Genomic DNA, 15409 nt, shown 5'->3' with positions numbered 1-15409 from the left:
GAACTATATATTTGTGGCGGATTTTAGGTTACGGTATCAGCGGCGACCGAAACTATAAAACTTCCTTGGGCTAATAGAAGACACTAATAATCAAATTAGTAATCTAAATGTCAAAACTGGTGAACTTCCTCAACCAGAGGTTCAACCTCGTTCAAAACATTTTTTTTTTCTTTCAACTTAATACCCTGTCGATGAAAATGCTCCTCTGTCCTTATATTTGTTATTGTGGCGAGATCGAAGACTGGATCCGTTGATTGAATGGTAACCGTGGCTTTTCCGTGTCCGCTCCTTGTTTTATCATATCTAAATGTAAGAGCTACAGACGGTAGGTTTTTCCTTGCCAGTCAGATTCCTAATTAATATCCGGTTAGGTATTGTGGGCTGGCCTCCCCGCTATAGTCCCCCCCCCCCCAATTTTACCTAACCGGTATATTTACAAATTTAGCAACAAGTGAACGCCTATAAAATATTAAGGAGGAAACAATAATGGAATCGACGAGCCTCGTACAGTTATCAGCATCAAACACAACGCCAAGAGCTTTAACTGCCGATGACTTTTGGGAATGGCGCCTTCAAGTCAAACTCTGGATTTACATCTCACCAGTTTTGGTCATAGCGGGCATCTTTTTCAATACGTTAACCATAATCGTCCTGCTCCGGCGGAAGTTCGGTAAACCGTCCACCAGGATATTGTTGATTGTTCTTGCTGTAAGCGACACGGTCGTCCTGTTGACAGGTCTACTTCGGCACTGGCTGATTTATACGTTTCGCATAGATCTCCGAGTCTTGACAAACGTGTCATGCCCGCTGCATATATTCTTCACGTACTTTTCTCGACATTATTCAAGCTGGAGCGTACCCTTGTTGACAGTGGAAAGGTGGATTTCTGTGACCTATCCTTTGAAGGTCAATGTCATTTGTACAAGAAAATGGACACGCGTCGTCTTGGTTGCAATTTCCATAATTCTTTTCACTCTGAATTCCCACATGTTTGTCTTTTTCAAAAGAAACGAATCAATGACCTGCACTTACTCATCACAAGCGTACAGAAATGACTTCTGGCTGACGGTATGGTTTTGGTTGGACTTTCTAGCCTATTCCGCCATGCCTTTTATAGTCATTGTCTCCTGTAACTGTTCTATTGTTTATCAAATCGTCGCTAGGCAGAACAGACGCAAGGAGCTCCAGACTTCCGGAGGAGAGAAAACTGATATCGCATCCGCTCAGGTGATGAGCATAACCTACATGCTTACCACCGTCAGTGTAGTTTTTCTCCTACTGACGCTGCCAAAATCTGTAAGTTATATCGCCTACCGACAAATCAGGGATACCAGCCCCAAGTGGTTCTATCAAAAGTATCTCTCGTGGGCCGTGACAAATTTACTTGGTTATGTTAATAATATGATTAATTTTCCTTTGTATTGTGCGTGTGGGACGCAATTTCGTCGGGAAGTCTTCGCTTTGTTTCGGGACTGGAGAAGAGGTGAGAACAGTCGATCATAGGTTCGTTTTATTCATTTTGTTCATTTATCGCCGATACAGAAATGTTTGTCTGCTTCACACAGCAGGGCCAGATTTGAAAGAGTAGACATGAACATGTTACAAGACACAGAATGAATCATCAAATACACGTATATACAATTGTATCCTGTAGTATGATACAGTGGAGGGAATCCCGGAAAGCATTTGTCGGCCATAAACAGAGGAGTACTTGTTTCTAAAATGAGACCAAATTTGGTTAATGAAATAAACAATAGAACAGTTACATAAGTAAAATTTGTAAAATTAAAGAGTTTATATAATCAGAAGGGACTTATCAATGTGAACCGGGCCTAGACTTCTAACCCTGACGAATAAAACCAGTGATATTTATACGTCTATTGTCAATCGGCTTGACGAACAAATGTTTTACGGTTTTTTTTTTATTAGGCAGGTTTCGATGCACTAATACGACTGTCGAAGCACAAAACACGAAGGTCCATGTCCGTATTTGAAACAACGTTCAGCATTGTCGTTGTGTAAGTAGATATACGAGTACTATGAATACCAATTTTCAGCAAGTTTGGATGCATAATAACTGCACTATACGGCATTGTGTATTAGTTAGTGGATTTCTATTTTCCGGGCCCGCCAGTAATTTTCCGAACGGCGGCATTGGACTTTAAACGTTGTTGATTACACGTCTATATACCATGAACCTCTCCATATAACACATTTGAATGCTGAACGTTATCGAAAATATCACAAATAAAAAGCACCCTATGCCCTGAATAATCACTCGTTGCATAATATTTTGAAAGTCGGAAGGCGGGTTGATTATACCATCCGGGCATTTCAGTTGCGCCTGCGATAAGTTCGTGCCATCCCTGCAAGTCAAAAAGTACGTCGATTCTTGAGCAGTTGAAAATGCTGATGCTATCATTACGAGAACTGAAAGCACAACGCATAATGTTGTCAGTTTATTCCTAAACGAGGTTACATGTACCTTTCCACTGAAGCAACACAGGAGGACTAAGCAACAAGTTAGGAAAAGCAAAGCACACGCAAAGTGTACTGCTCCAAAGTAGACAGTAAACGACGAAGGCACTACCACGTTGCCAAGTCCAGCGAACAGCGACAGAATGGCAGCAAAAATATGGAACACAACTAAGCGACAAATAGCAGAGTTTGTCGCGGAGTACCTGTGCAATAATTGCTCGTAGAGAGGATTGTCCACACTTCCGTATCGCCTGGACCGCCCAAGAATGCGTTGCTCGGTCCGCCTCTCGCCTTCCCCCGCGAGAAGACGACTCGTCTCGGATGTCGTCTGATGTCCTCGTCCGTCCGAATACTCCTGTCCATCGATCGTAATGACCAAAGTTTCGGCGCTTCCGAGTAAAGGAGCTGATGGACCTGGACCTCTCCTTGCTTGATCTCGTGGCCCGACTTGGCTACCCCGCCTTCGTCCGTATTGTACCTCTTCCGAGTCGTACGCGGGTGGAGGTGAATGCGAAGGAATGAACGCATCCCGTGGTCCGTGGATACTAATATCTTCGTACCGCGGTGGGGCGGGTATGGGCTCGGGATGAGCATTTGCCATAATGTCGAGAACTGTTTATCAGCGCGTATAGGCCCTATATGCAGTATTTGGAAATATCAACAAGAAAACTAGTATGGATAATTCAATCGGGTAGCATGTCCTTCGAAACCAGCATTCCAAATGTCTCCTTTCAAAATGTTCGCCAAATATCATCTCTAGGAATAAATGTAGAAGTACTGCGTTTCGTTTGTATGAATGTTCCCTTGTATCAAAGCATTGCGTACCTCATTGAACTATAATTGAATGCCATTTTCTTCGTTCTTGATGCGACTAGATTTCATTCCCGATCCTACAGGTTTGTTCGTCCTCGCAGAGCAAATGCCACTTTCACGCAAGAAATCAGCTGGTAAATGCCGCGCAGTGAAATGCAGAACTCTCTGAGTATGAATACCACTTAACTGGCTGGACAAATCACTGTGTTAACGCCTCTCAACAGAAGGGTTCTTTAACAGGCTGGAAAAATCACAGGCAGAGTCAATAATGCCACTACTGACTAACTGAAGATGGCGTTGAGTAAATGTCACTTTAATCGCAACGAGTATCTGTCTCTTCGCTGAGACAAGTAAACGAACAGTTATTGTTTCACCACACAGAGCTATCGCCAGAGGAGTTCACCGGTGTTAAATCCCACGATAATATCACTCAGCAATATATCACTGAGTAAAAGGTAAGTGGAGATGGCGTTCAAGAGATCCCACGTCCATGGAATACAGTCCTACATGTACGGTGGAAGCATGTGTCAATGTACTGACATAACCGGACGTCAACAACTGGGAAAAACCAACGATTTCGAGGTAACTGTAGCGGTCCGAAATCGTCCTTATTCCAGCTGACGATCGATTGTAGAGTGGACTTTGCACTCAAGTTTTCCGACCGTTTTCACGTCACATCCACTCACTTCAATCCCGACGTTGATGAACGGTATACATGCAAAAATTGCCATTGAACACTAACAATATTAGTATACAGTATGATGGGTAGTTCATGACACACTGATCACAGTAGGCCTACTCAATTGTATGTGAATATCCAACAACCAGCCGATAGTTTCTCAGTCACATGGGTTTATGTGTTGTGCAGTGAGAAAGTTCAATCTACGGCCTGCATGTGACTGAAGGACGTTTTTTGTAAACACCCTCAGAATCCTTCCTGATTGGCTGAGCCATTGTTCCAATTTTGTTGGAGTTCGACCCGTTGGCTTACATAATGTAGATAATATACTGAGTGATAACATGGTCCTGATAACATGGACATGGTCATAAGACTTATAGGACAAAGAACAACCTCTCTAATGAACACCAGTTGTGGTCCCGAAGTGTTTGTTTCCATTCAATTCGACCTCTCTTATCAGGACACCTCTCTATAAAGGACAGTACTTGTTAGTCCCAAGTGTGTCCTTGATAGAGATGTTCTACTGTATTATCAAACAATACGTTTGTTTGGTCTGCACTTTTTGATATAAACATGATTAATGGGTCGGCCATTGTTGCGATATCATGATGATTATGATTAAATGTCAAGCATTGCGGTAAATAGCTTCCTGGTCGAAAGTGGTCATTTTTGGTTTGTTTTATTGTCATCAGTCGGGAGGCGATATATATTAGTTGAACTAGGGCAGACGATTGGCCAACTCTTGAGCATGCTACATAAAGCTGTCCGTGGGAGAAGCATGGTGTGGATAATGATAGTCCAACGACTTTCAGTGTCTGTCCTTGGGCTTTATTCACAGTCATAGCGAAGGAGAGTGTCACGGGAAATTGGAGTCGCCTGAACTGAAATGGACAGTCACTTGGAATGAGCGGTGGATTAAGACTGTTGGGGGATTAAGACTGTTGATCCTGTTAAATGGTAGAGAAAAATGAAAAAGCATTTATACACAATGCCGTACTGCAGTTATTATGCATGCAACTTTGCTGATTCATGGTATATGGTGGCCTAGTATAATGTGTATCTGCCTACACAATGGAAATGTTGAGAAATTTACATTCAGCAGTATTAATTTATAATGCGATTGAGAATTTTCAAGTTCAATTACAAATTTGAATTTTTTGATGAACGGCGTGAGGGTCGAGATGGTGGACTCACATTAGGCTATATGTTTTCGATAAGCTTTTTTTACCAAAAAAATGTATAAAAAGAATTATTGAACTAAAATATTGACTATTTATTTGATCTTTATAAAATCATCGTCTATTGCATGTTGATACCATTTCGAATTACATTACAAATTTATATTTACAGAGAAACATTATAATATTAACATACAGATTACTATCCGCTCAACGCTTGTCGTCGCTATGGCTACGAGGGAGGTTCCGCCACGAAATCCGCTCGCACTGGTTAATAGACTTTTAGGATACGCCATCAGATTTTCAGAAGTGTTTGATTAAATGCATTATGACCGTTAGCGTTTGCATAATGTTCGTAACCGTTTACGTAACTTGGGCTGGTCGGAACCTCCCTTTTCGTTTAATAGCAAACTTATGCTATAAAACTAGCATTAATGGCTACACGTCAAATCACAGAGTCACGGGAAAACAAAAAATCGTTAATATTTTGTAATTTCTCATTTTCAAGCAAGATAATTGCGTTCAAGCACGATAATAGCGGCTAATGGAAAAAAAACTCCAAGAAGATAATTAATTTAGTCATCAATTACTCGTTCTTCGTCATCTGGAATGATTTCTTCAAAGCAAAATGTTAAGTGTCTTGGCGTCCAACGTTTCTACTAGCGTCAAGGTCCACTTTGGAATGGTTTAGACAACATTTTTATACACATACATGTACTTAACACTGATAATTGGTGTTACGTCAAGAGAAATGCAAGAATAAGTTGAAACACAAAACATATATACATATAGGAAGCATCATTTGTATTACTCGTGCTGTCTGAGGTAGCCGGTACCCCGTCGTCTTCAAACACCTTGATGCTTCGAACTTGCATGGCTGGGTCTTCCCATGTGCTCAACCAATCAGTGCGGCTGTTCCAAAACGACTCCATGGCCTCCTTGCGCCCGTCTGTAAGATTCCACGGCATTGGTCGAGCCCCTCCGTGGTTGATGCCGTCTGCGGGGAAATAACCACCGGTTCCGCCTACTGCTACATTGAGGACGAGGTAGAACTGAAAAGAATTTGAAAACGAATTCATTGTACATGTATCCAATTATGACGCAATACCGTGTAAAAAGTGATATTTTAAAATACCCAGTGAAAATTATTTGGTGCTATGTGATGAGGCTACACATCTTTTATATTTCAGCAACGTCACTCCAGAACTACAGTTCCGGGATAACGTTTTCGAGTCTTTCCTTTCTGAGTGTACTTTCCCATCATTGTTTGAGAACGCAGAAAGATAGAATGACACGGATTTTCTGTTTCCGTCTATCAAAAAGTAATGGTCTCTCCGGTTGTCTATTGCATGGAAACACAGAAATATTGGAAACCACTCGTTACTACGGTATGGTGTAAATTATATCAAGCGACCACAAAGTCCATTTTTAGGCTACTTTTACCGAATGAAAACTTGTAATTTTGATAAATATCGAAAGCGTTAATAATAAACTTCACAAAAATTTCCTTCCAGCGGCCATGTTTTTTGTTGTTGACGTTTTGAGAGGTGTTCAGAAAATTCGTGATATTTCTTTAACTGTTAAAATTATCGATTGTTTGTTGACATATTCATAGTCTTTGTATTACCCATCACATAACAAACTTAATCTTTTATTCAAAAAATGTTTTTAAAATATCTTAATTTGCCTTTAAAGTTGGTCTATTGTATGGAAACACAGAAATATTGGAAACCACTCGTTACAACGGTAGTGTGTAATTTTTATCAAGCTGACCACTTTTCCCAACACTACTTGGACGAATGGAAGATATTCCCTACCTTTTGATCGAAGGGTGTCATTTTGCTGCCAGTCTTCCAAAATGTTTCATTGGTAGACCAGAACCCGCCATTTTTCATGCAGTAATCCCAGTAACTATCAAATGGCTTCGATTTCTCAGGTATTCTCAGTATTTCATCTTCGTCTATGAAAAACCTGGAATTATAAAAAAAATTACATCACATATTAAGCCCGCTTTTGTGTTTCGTTAGCATTCTGCGACAAAAGCTCACGGCACAAGCTTGATTTGGTACAGGGTGCAACGAAAAATTAAAAGAAGCTTTTGCGCGGGCGGCGCGTATAATTCATTCTCAAAGCGGATGAAATGGGCACATTAAGGTCCTATGCAACAACTCCGTGGTAACAACCCATCGTTTTGTCGAAGTTTGTACTTAAAGTGGAATTCAGTTTGAATTAAAGAACACACACTCAATCCGCAGCGTTCGTTGACAAAATGAAGAAAGAGTGAAAGGCACGGCCCACCACCGCCCTTAGGCCTAGCGAAGCGTCCTCTAACCCATCAGAGAAAACTCGGGCTAAATACTAGACTTTTACCGGTAGTTGACTTACTTGAAGCCTGCTTCTGTCCAATCCATGGCATAAGTGTGGAAGGCTGATGTAAAATCTGGATTTGTCCTTTTCCTGCAAAAGGAAAGAAAAGGGCGCTTTACTTTTTGTTGCGTGCATAGTTTACTCGGCAACCGCTGAAACTCCAAGAATACACGTGGCGTATCCACTAGCATGGTATATGACGGCAGGGTCTATTCTACAGACCAAAGACTTTACAGACCTCGTTTTTTGGCTCTCACCTTTTTTATTAGAAGAGATTTTCATGAAATCTAATGTGATATTAGACCAGAAACGGTTTTTGCATATGCTCAGAAAGACATTTTTGAAAAAAATTAAATTTTAGTACCTTGATTTTGAAGAAATAAAAGTCTGTAATTCTCAGAATTCTAAATAAGAAAAAACAGACCAACTTCAAAGGCAAATTAAGATATTTTAAAAACATTTTTTAAATAAAAGATTAAGTTATGTGAAGGGTGATACAAAGATTATGAATATGTCAACAAACAATCGATAATTTTAATAGTTAAAGAAATACCACGAATTTTCTGAACACCTCTCAAAACGTCAACAATAAAAAACATGGCCGCTGGAAGGGAATTTTTGTGAAGTTTATTATTAACGTTTTCGATATTCAGCAAAATTACAAGTTGTCTTTCGGTAAAAGTAGCCTAAAAATGGACTTTGAAAGCAAGATGCACATAATCCGTGAAGTAAGCCTTTGTCTGGTTTTTCTGCGAAACCATTGTTTTCAACCTGCGATCTTTCCGCAGTCAAGTTATTAGTTACCATCGTATGCCTTAGAGGGGGCAGATGGAACTGTTTAAACAAGAAGTCTTTCCAACAGCCACAAGCATCTCTTCAAAAACATCTCAGCAACACGTTCGACCCAAATAATCTGTCAGCTAGCTGACGAGTAGGTTGGGAATTGTGTGTGGTCAGTTCTCTCAAAGACACCCAAGACAAGGATTAAAATCTTGTGTTTAACTTTATAGGCTAACAAATGCAAACACTTTCAATGAACCCCCTACAAGAGACGAGTGGCTCTTCGTCTCTCCGACTTTGACACCCTACTACGAACATATCAATAGATCAGCCAGCGGTCCTTGGTGTCGCCGCGTGGGATACGCCCATTGAAATTGTTTGCAAAAGTCAGGGAACCACGATCTGACATCCATAACCAGCGTATTCCCTATTCATGCCAGTTATAGTCGGGTGCTACACCGCAGTCGGGATCGTGGAGCCAAGTGAATAATTGTTTAGATTTGAAATACATTATTCTAAAATGATATGACATACAAGGTACAACGGTCGCAAGACACATCAATCACAAAAATAAACAAGTCCCGCCTTACCAAAAATAACACCGGGAAAATTACATCAGCACTTCGAGACCATCAACATCATCGTAGATGTTGTCTCTGTGACCAAGACTTGGGTCGTTAATTTATGAGGGCAAATGGCAATTGATTAGAGATGGCAATTGATATCGCCAGCGAGCATGTACATGAAATACAACGATGCGCATGATTCGTGTAGTACGCCTTTGTCTCGCTTGCGACTGGAGTTTCTTACTGCGCAGTTCATTCTCTGCCCGACTGCACGTTTTTTACTAAAATAAAAACCTATTAAAACCAATCAAGACCAATACGAAGCATAGATACCTCCCCTACCTTCTGCTGCAGCAGTTTTGACTTGATTACCGAAATCTCGAAGGCATTTTATGTTTGAAATCGGAGAAAGTGTTCCGGTGATCTTCTACGCAGTTCACACTCCAACTGACTGGCGTTCAAATCAACCGCGACCGATCATGACCGAAGACAATACATTTCGCGTCACACCATCCGGGCACTACCCCGCTACCAGGCTTAGCGTTCACTTGAACATTAGGTTTCATGAGCTAACGAGAGTCTTTTGTTCTGTCAAAGGATCAATTAACTGGTATTGTCAAAAATGTGGGATTGGCCAAGCATACATACATGTGTATGCGTACTGAGCTGTGGTCACGGAAAGACATTAGGCAGGTTTCGCGAACCAAACGAAGGGGTACAAACGGCGAAGTTTGCTCGACGAATGTTTAACATTTTTCCGATTGCTTTTCCTACCAAATATAACAGTTCCGTTGGTCGTCGTTCGCCCGGCTAGCGAGACCTGCCGAATGTCACAATCGTACGACATATGATTGTCAAGTTTGATGCTATCAGTGGACTAGACTCATATGCAGTCCATATCGTCATCCTGGTTCTCCTGTGTCTATCGTTGGACAAGACGAGGCCGGCCCATTGCGTCCAGAGTGTATCAGTAGAAATGCAGCGATTTTGATATTAGAATACTAGCATTGTGACATGGAACTTGAACTACTAGCATTATATTCCGCAGCAAGTTTTTTAATGATTCTGTAATTCATTCTTCATTTTGCTACTGCTCTTCAAAGCACTTGCCCCTACTCACATACGACCCCGTGATTCCTGAGGTCCGAGGACATTGTTTCCTGCGGATCAGAGGAATCGCCTGTAGACGTACTGTGGCAGGACTTTCCTTGTCCAAGCGGCAAGGCTTTGGAATGAGCTCGGTGTTGATGTTTTTAAAATATCTTAATTTGCCTTTGAAGTTGGTCTGTTTTTTCTTATTTAGAATTCTGAGAATTACAGACTTTTATTTCTTCAAAATCAAGGTACTAAAATTTAATTTTTTTTCAAAAACGTCTTTCTGAGCATATGCGGAAACCGTTTCTGGTCTAATATCACATTAGATTTCATGAAAATCTCCACTAATAAAAAAGTGAGAGCCAAAAAACGAGGTCTGTAAAGTCTTTGGTCTGTAGAATAGACCCTGCCGTATATGACGAAAGATGAGGATGAATAAGGAACCGAATTGGTCCTTGTACTTTTGCGATTTGGGCCAACGGATTACGAGGACGGGGAAACAGATTTTGTTGTTGTTGACAACTCTTTCAAAATACACCCGTGCTGATTGTGATGCAATCGAATTACTTTGAGCTTTGAGAGGCTGTGAGGTACAATGTATTTCAAATGATGAATGCCATGACGGAACGGGAGATGAGGGGGGGGGGGGGGGGGGGGGGTCAGTAGGAAGTTTTTGCAAAGCCCCCGAAACAAGCCACGTGAACGCCAATCCCATCGGTCAAACAATGCGATAGGCGATATGCGAAATCCCTGTTGTCTCATTCACGGGAGACTTACTTCCACGTTCCTATCTGATATTTGTCATTCCACGCAGCACCGAAATGTATCGTACTTCCCACTGTGTCGCGTCCGTAAGATTCACCTGTTTTGCTCGATTTCAGGTCTTTGTTTCCTAAATAAGGAGTGGAAAATAAAACTCATTTACATACATGTATGGCGAACAAATAACATAACCTCACCTTTGAAATTGGCATTAACTTCGTTTTGAAAGAGTTTTGAAAGAGTTTCAATTCCTTTCGAATTTCAAGTTCTTGCCAAAATGGTGCCTCAAGGTGTTTCGGCATCCACTAGGAGTCCTCGTACGTAAGACTACAATTATGATCAATGGAAACTTGCCTCTCGACTCTATGACATCTATCTCGCCGGACCTTGGCCAAATTCCATACTGCTGCTTCTCCGATAACAGCCAGACAGCTGAAAAGTATAAATCAGTCTTTGAAATACATGTAGAAAAATACCATAGTTTTTGCAACTATTTAACAACAGAATGATCTTGACAACGGCTTCTTCCCCAAAGTATTGCGCTATGAACTGTCACTTGTATGATGACGGTGAAAATCTTCAATTTTTCAGACTAACTCGGGGTCTTGTCTTGGATAAGGGTAACTTTAAAGTCACTACGCTAATAGAATCGATTCTTTAGGCCTGGCTATTGGCAAGTCGTTTTCCTGACATCTTTTGCGATTGGTGACAAATTGAATGATTGGGAGTATAGTCTAATTAGCTTTGACTTAGATACTGATAGCAACTCACCTGGCCATATCCAGTCCCCTTTTGGCAACTTTGCCTCGACTTCTAGGCGGCCATATTTAAAGGTGAAGCTTTTCTTTGAAAATAACTTGGCTGACATGATTGGAGGTATTCCGTTCTTCGCCGCCTCCCTTTTGCAACCTTCAAATTTTCTATTCGTACATTTGGCGTATAAAGCTTGGAAACAATGAAATAAATTATCAGACCAGCATTCGACAACAGAAACTATATTAAAAAGTACATGTATTCATTAGCTATCTCATGGAGTCCTACCCATTCCATTGTAATCACACCCTCATTTGAATATAAATCATTCGTACGTTAGGTATAGTGATGTGTGTAAATATTTCATTTCTTGGAAAGTCCCTTTGATTTCTTGGAAAAACCGATGATTTCTTGAAAAAAAACATTTTATTTCCTGGAAAGATCCTTTGATTTCATGAAAAGACCCTTTAATTTCTTGGAAAAAACCTTTGATTTCTTGAAAAAAACTCCTTCATTTCTTGGGAAGGCCCTTTGATTTCTTGGAAAAACCATTTGATTTCTTTGAATGACGCTTTGATTTCTCGGAGAGACCCTTTGATTTCATAGTGTTTCATTGATTTCAAAGGGTTTCAACGGAGGCCCTTGCGTCGTGAAGTAACCCTTTACCATAAGGCCCACGCGGTCTGTTTGATTTGGTGGTTGTTTCCATGAAAATATCTAATATCTTACAAGCTTCATGGGTATCAAAGTGCGACAATGTCGCGTACTATTCTGAAGACTTGGAAACCTTATGAGAACTCAGAAAAGATCTATATTTAGTAACAACGAAACAATGCCATGGGCACATTGTCCACTTGGCATTCCAATGATAATGATGATAACGGTCACTCAAGGGTTTCATGATTAACGTAACTACATTGTACCTAATGACAGATTTTCTATCTGTTGGCGTCATGCTACCTCGGAAAAGTAGGCCGATACCAAAAAAGCATCATATACTATTTTTGACGATGCATATTATCACAGAGACAGAAATGGATTTAAAGGTCATTAAACATTGACCACTGGCTTTCAGGAAGAAACAGCAGTATTTGATTTTTGATAACCCATTTTTCAACGGATTATTATGAATAATTCTCCTTATCACAGTCAGACTGGATGAGTGACATACCTTGCAAGTTCATGGTTCCTGTTCTCAGAAATGCTTCGCCAAAAGGTAGGCCCGTTTTAGGGTTGGTATTGTTGACAAGAATACTCTGGAATGATAAGACATTAATTTAATATTTGGAATCAACCAATACATTTCGTTATCTGAGGTGTACCCGGCGACCCTCTTTACGCCTAATATGTCTTCCCACATCTTGTACTTTTTCAAACTGAGATTGCCAGTGCAGAAAAGGACTTTAAAAAGAGCATTTCTTCATTGAATGATCCAAAACACAATGAGGTTAATGGAAAATGAATTAGTACACCCAAGTTCAGTGCTTACTGGCGATATCAGCGTATATATTGTATTCAATGGCGAAGGCAAGGTTTGACCACCTTCTATCATTACCATCTTCAATTTTAGCGTTGACGTGATTGTAATACGGTGTAAAAGGACAAAGAAACGGTAGAACAGTACGACTCTTCGTCTAATGTGTAGCCAATGAGCCCCAAGGAATATGACATAATGTTTGAAAATAGTTCTCAAGAGACGCTAGTTCAAGATATCAATCACCACAAAATCCCTCTATCCCATCGTCATTTGAATAACTCTCGTGGTTTTCTGTTTTTTATTGTTGTGACTGTGGAAGTAAGCCGGCCCTCCATCACTTTCCATCACTTCAACAATGGCACACCGGTCGGGCGTTACCTCATCATGATGCTAACGATGTTGGCTTAGGGCGATTGGATACGCCAGGTGATGCCACTGTGACAATGCCAGGACACGTTCGAGTATTAGGTTACGGAGTGTGGACAACCTATCACTTTTACACTCCAGAAGCAGTGCATCGGCCTACCTCTTCCCTCCCCTAGGAAGACCACGTCTAGGATGACTTTGCACTGCCCCGGGAGTGCAATCACTTTCAGCGGAGGCAACTTGGTGAAAGGACATGAGGACAGGGCGGTACTTGGGGTAACGCGTAACATTTACAACTCCGACTATAGTCGGAATGTCATAGGCTAATGACGCCAGCCGGAGCAAGAGACGGTCGAATCTTTTTACCGGTTTTATAAAGAGTGTGTTGTCCTGCACATAGCTGTTTGTCTTGTCATCTGTGTAGACTTGAAATTCATTATTCTGCAAGAACGAGAGGGAAATGTGTTAAATACACTATATCATGTATATACATGTACACGTATATTGCTTCTTATTTAGTTCGCCCATTTGTGACTGCGCACTGCTTCAATTTCATCAGTACAAGAGACCCGAGGAACGGTAACTCGGCTGATGAGGAGATTTGGAAAGGAGTGTATATAATATGGATATATACTGCTGAGCTCGAGTACGAAGCATTCCTTACCCCAGTTCACATAGATAGGCAAATAAAAAATTACGGTTTTCAAAAAATTAAGATTTACTAGAGCTCAAACAAAATGTTTACTTACCCCGCCTCCCCAAGCCGATATCTCCCTAGTCCAAATATCAGTATCCAAACGATCGAAAGTCTCAACAAATGTCAGGTTCAATTTGGCATCAACGAATATCACAGATAGTAGAAAGCAAAGTCCTTTGACGGCGAAGTCTTTGGCATTCATTATGGCAAGTCGAAGATGGCAAGAAGAAAAATGCAATAAAGTTCTCCAAAAACGGATTAAATCAGTAAATAGTTCCCTATGAGTCGAGAAGGGATTGGTTATAAAAGTACAATGAAATTTCTTCTCTTGTTGTTTCAGAGCGTTTTCGATTAAGATCTATTCACCACTGTAGATCTAGGTATACCTACAGATCTGGAATGGGACACTGGCACAAACTAGTTTCTTAGTTTCGAAATGTGATCAATATCATCAACAAGGCTATAGGTCCTACCACCACTTCTCGCAATTTCTTTTTTCGGAAATTACAGCATACTAAGTGCGGACTGTTAATATGTTCCAAAGAATCCTCACGAAGTTAAATGTTTGTATTGTTTTCAAATACAAAACCACTGGTGTATTCTAAACTGCCGATCCTCTTCGAGTGTCGAATTTACTTCAAAGTCGCAAAAGACAAAGTCAGTGCTTACGTTCCCGAGTATTGCACGAAAATTTAATAATCCCGTTCCACAAGTTATTCAACTGGTGATTTCAAAGTTTGCCTACACTGCCGAAATCGTGACGTGATGATATCTCAAGCTGTGGGTCTCCTAATACGCGGCCATTGGATATTCCTAATATAAAATGTCCATAAGATACATGTAATGAGAATGATAAGTAGTCCATTTGTGTAGGCAGGGTTGAGAGTGTTATGTAATATGGTTGACGCGGTATGATAGGAAGATAAGATTGTGATAGGAATGCGACAGGAGACGCTCATGACGGCATCGCGACATGTCGGGGGCTGTCTCAGTGTTTTTATTGCAATTTCGTGGGTGTGCCATTAGGTAAAGATTTTGAGGATAAGTTGTTTTTTTCAATTTACCGAGAGTAAATTGAAGGAGAGGACGGTTGAGAGTCCGGTTGAGAGTCCGGTTTAAGGAGAAGACGCAGTCAATGTAGCACTTTTCTCAGCTGTGAATCACCCGGGTATGAAGAAATCTCTCAAGAGGAGTCCAAATGAGATGGTCCCATATCACAAAACGTCTTTATCATGCTATAAATATCTGAAATAGGGGACATCCCTGCCCACTAGACCGGGGAGGTCATAAAAGGATTACAAGCCTTCAAACCCGGTGACATCCTGATGACACTGTTGCAAATGTGACCTCTCATTCAACTGTCAAGGTCACAATAGGGAGAGAATGTTATGGGAAATG

At 40.8% G+C, this 15409-nt stretch overlaps 2 protein-coding genes across 2 annotated transcripts; one reads left to right on the top strand and one right to left on the bottom strand.

Annotated features, from left to right (window-relative positions):
• The first annotated feature begins 486 nt into the window (after nt 1–486).
• Nucleotides 487–1759, top strand: LOC135499430 (FMRFamide receptor-like). The gene has a single exon (XM_064790175.1). The coding sequence runs from the start codon at nt 487–489 to the stop codon at nt 1501–1503; it is 1017 nt and encodes a 338-aa protein (XP_064646245.1). The 3' UTR covers nt 1504–1759.
• Nucleotides 1760–5347: 3588 nt separating this feature from the next.
• On the bottom strand, nt 5348–14213 carry LOC135499429 (beta-1,3-glucan-binding protein-like). Its single transcript, XM_064790173.1, has 9 exons — nt 14064–14213; nt 13681–13755; nt 12643–12727; nt 11490–11663; nt 11073–11150; nt 10734–10848; nt 7534–7605; nt 6966–7119; nt 5348–6200 (listed from the first exon to the last, which is right to left on the bottom strand). The coding sequence occupies exons 1-9, from the start codon at nt 14211–14213 to the stop codon at nt 5886–5888; spliced, it is 1218 nt and encodes a 405-aa protein (XP_064646243.1). The 3' UTR covers nt 5348–5885.
• Nucleotides 14214–15409: the final 1196 nt, after the last annotated feature.

This window comes from Lineus longissimus, chromosome 15, assembly GCF_910592395.1.
Source record: "Lineus longissimus chromosome 15, tnLinLong1.2, whole genome shotgun sequence".
NCBI classification, from domain to species: domain Eukaryota; kingdom Metazoa; phylum Nemertea; class Pilidiophora; order Heteronemertea; family Lineidae; genus Lineus; species Lineus longissimus.
Note: the sequence above shows the minus strand (reverse complement) of the source record. Positions and strands in the feature narration are given on the sequence as shown.

Coding starts and splice junctions, on each gene's coding strand:
- LOC135499430 (XM_064790175.1), top strand. CDS start 487: ATGGAATCGACGAGCCTCGTACAGTTATCAGCATCAAACACAACGCCA.
- LOC135499429 (XM_064790173.1), bottom strand. CDS start 14,213: ATGAATGCCAAAGACTTCGCCGTCAAAGGACTTTGCTTTCTACTATCT. Junction 11,664..12,642: donor AGGAACCATGAACTTGCAAG/GTATGTCACTCA, acceptor ATTGTTTCCAAG/CTTTATACGCCAAATGTACG. Junction 11,151..11,489: donor AGGGGACTGGATATGGCCAG/GTGAGTTGCTAT, acceptor TATACTTTTCAG/CTGTCTGGCTGTTATCGGAG.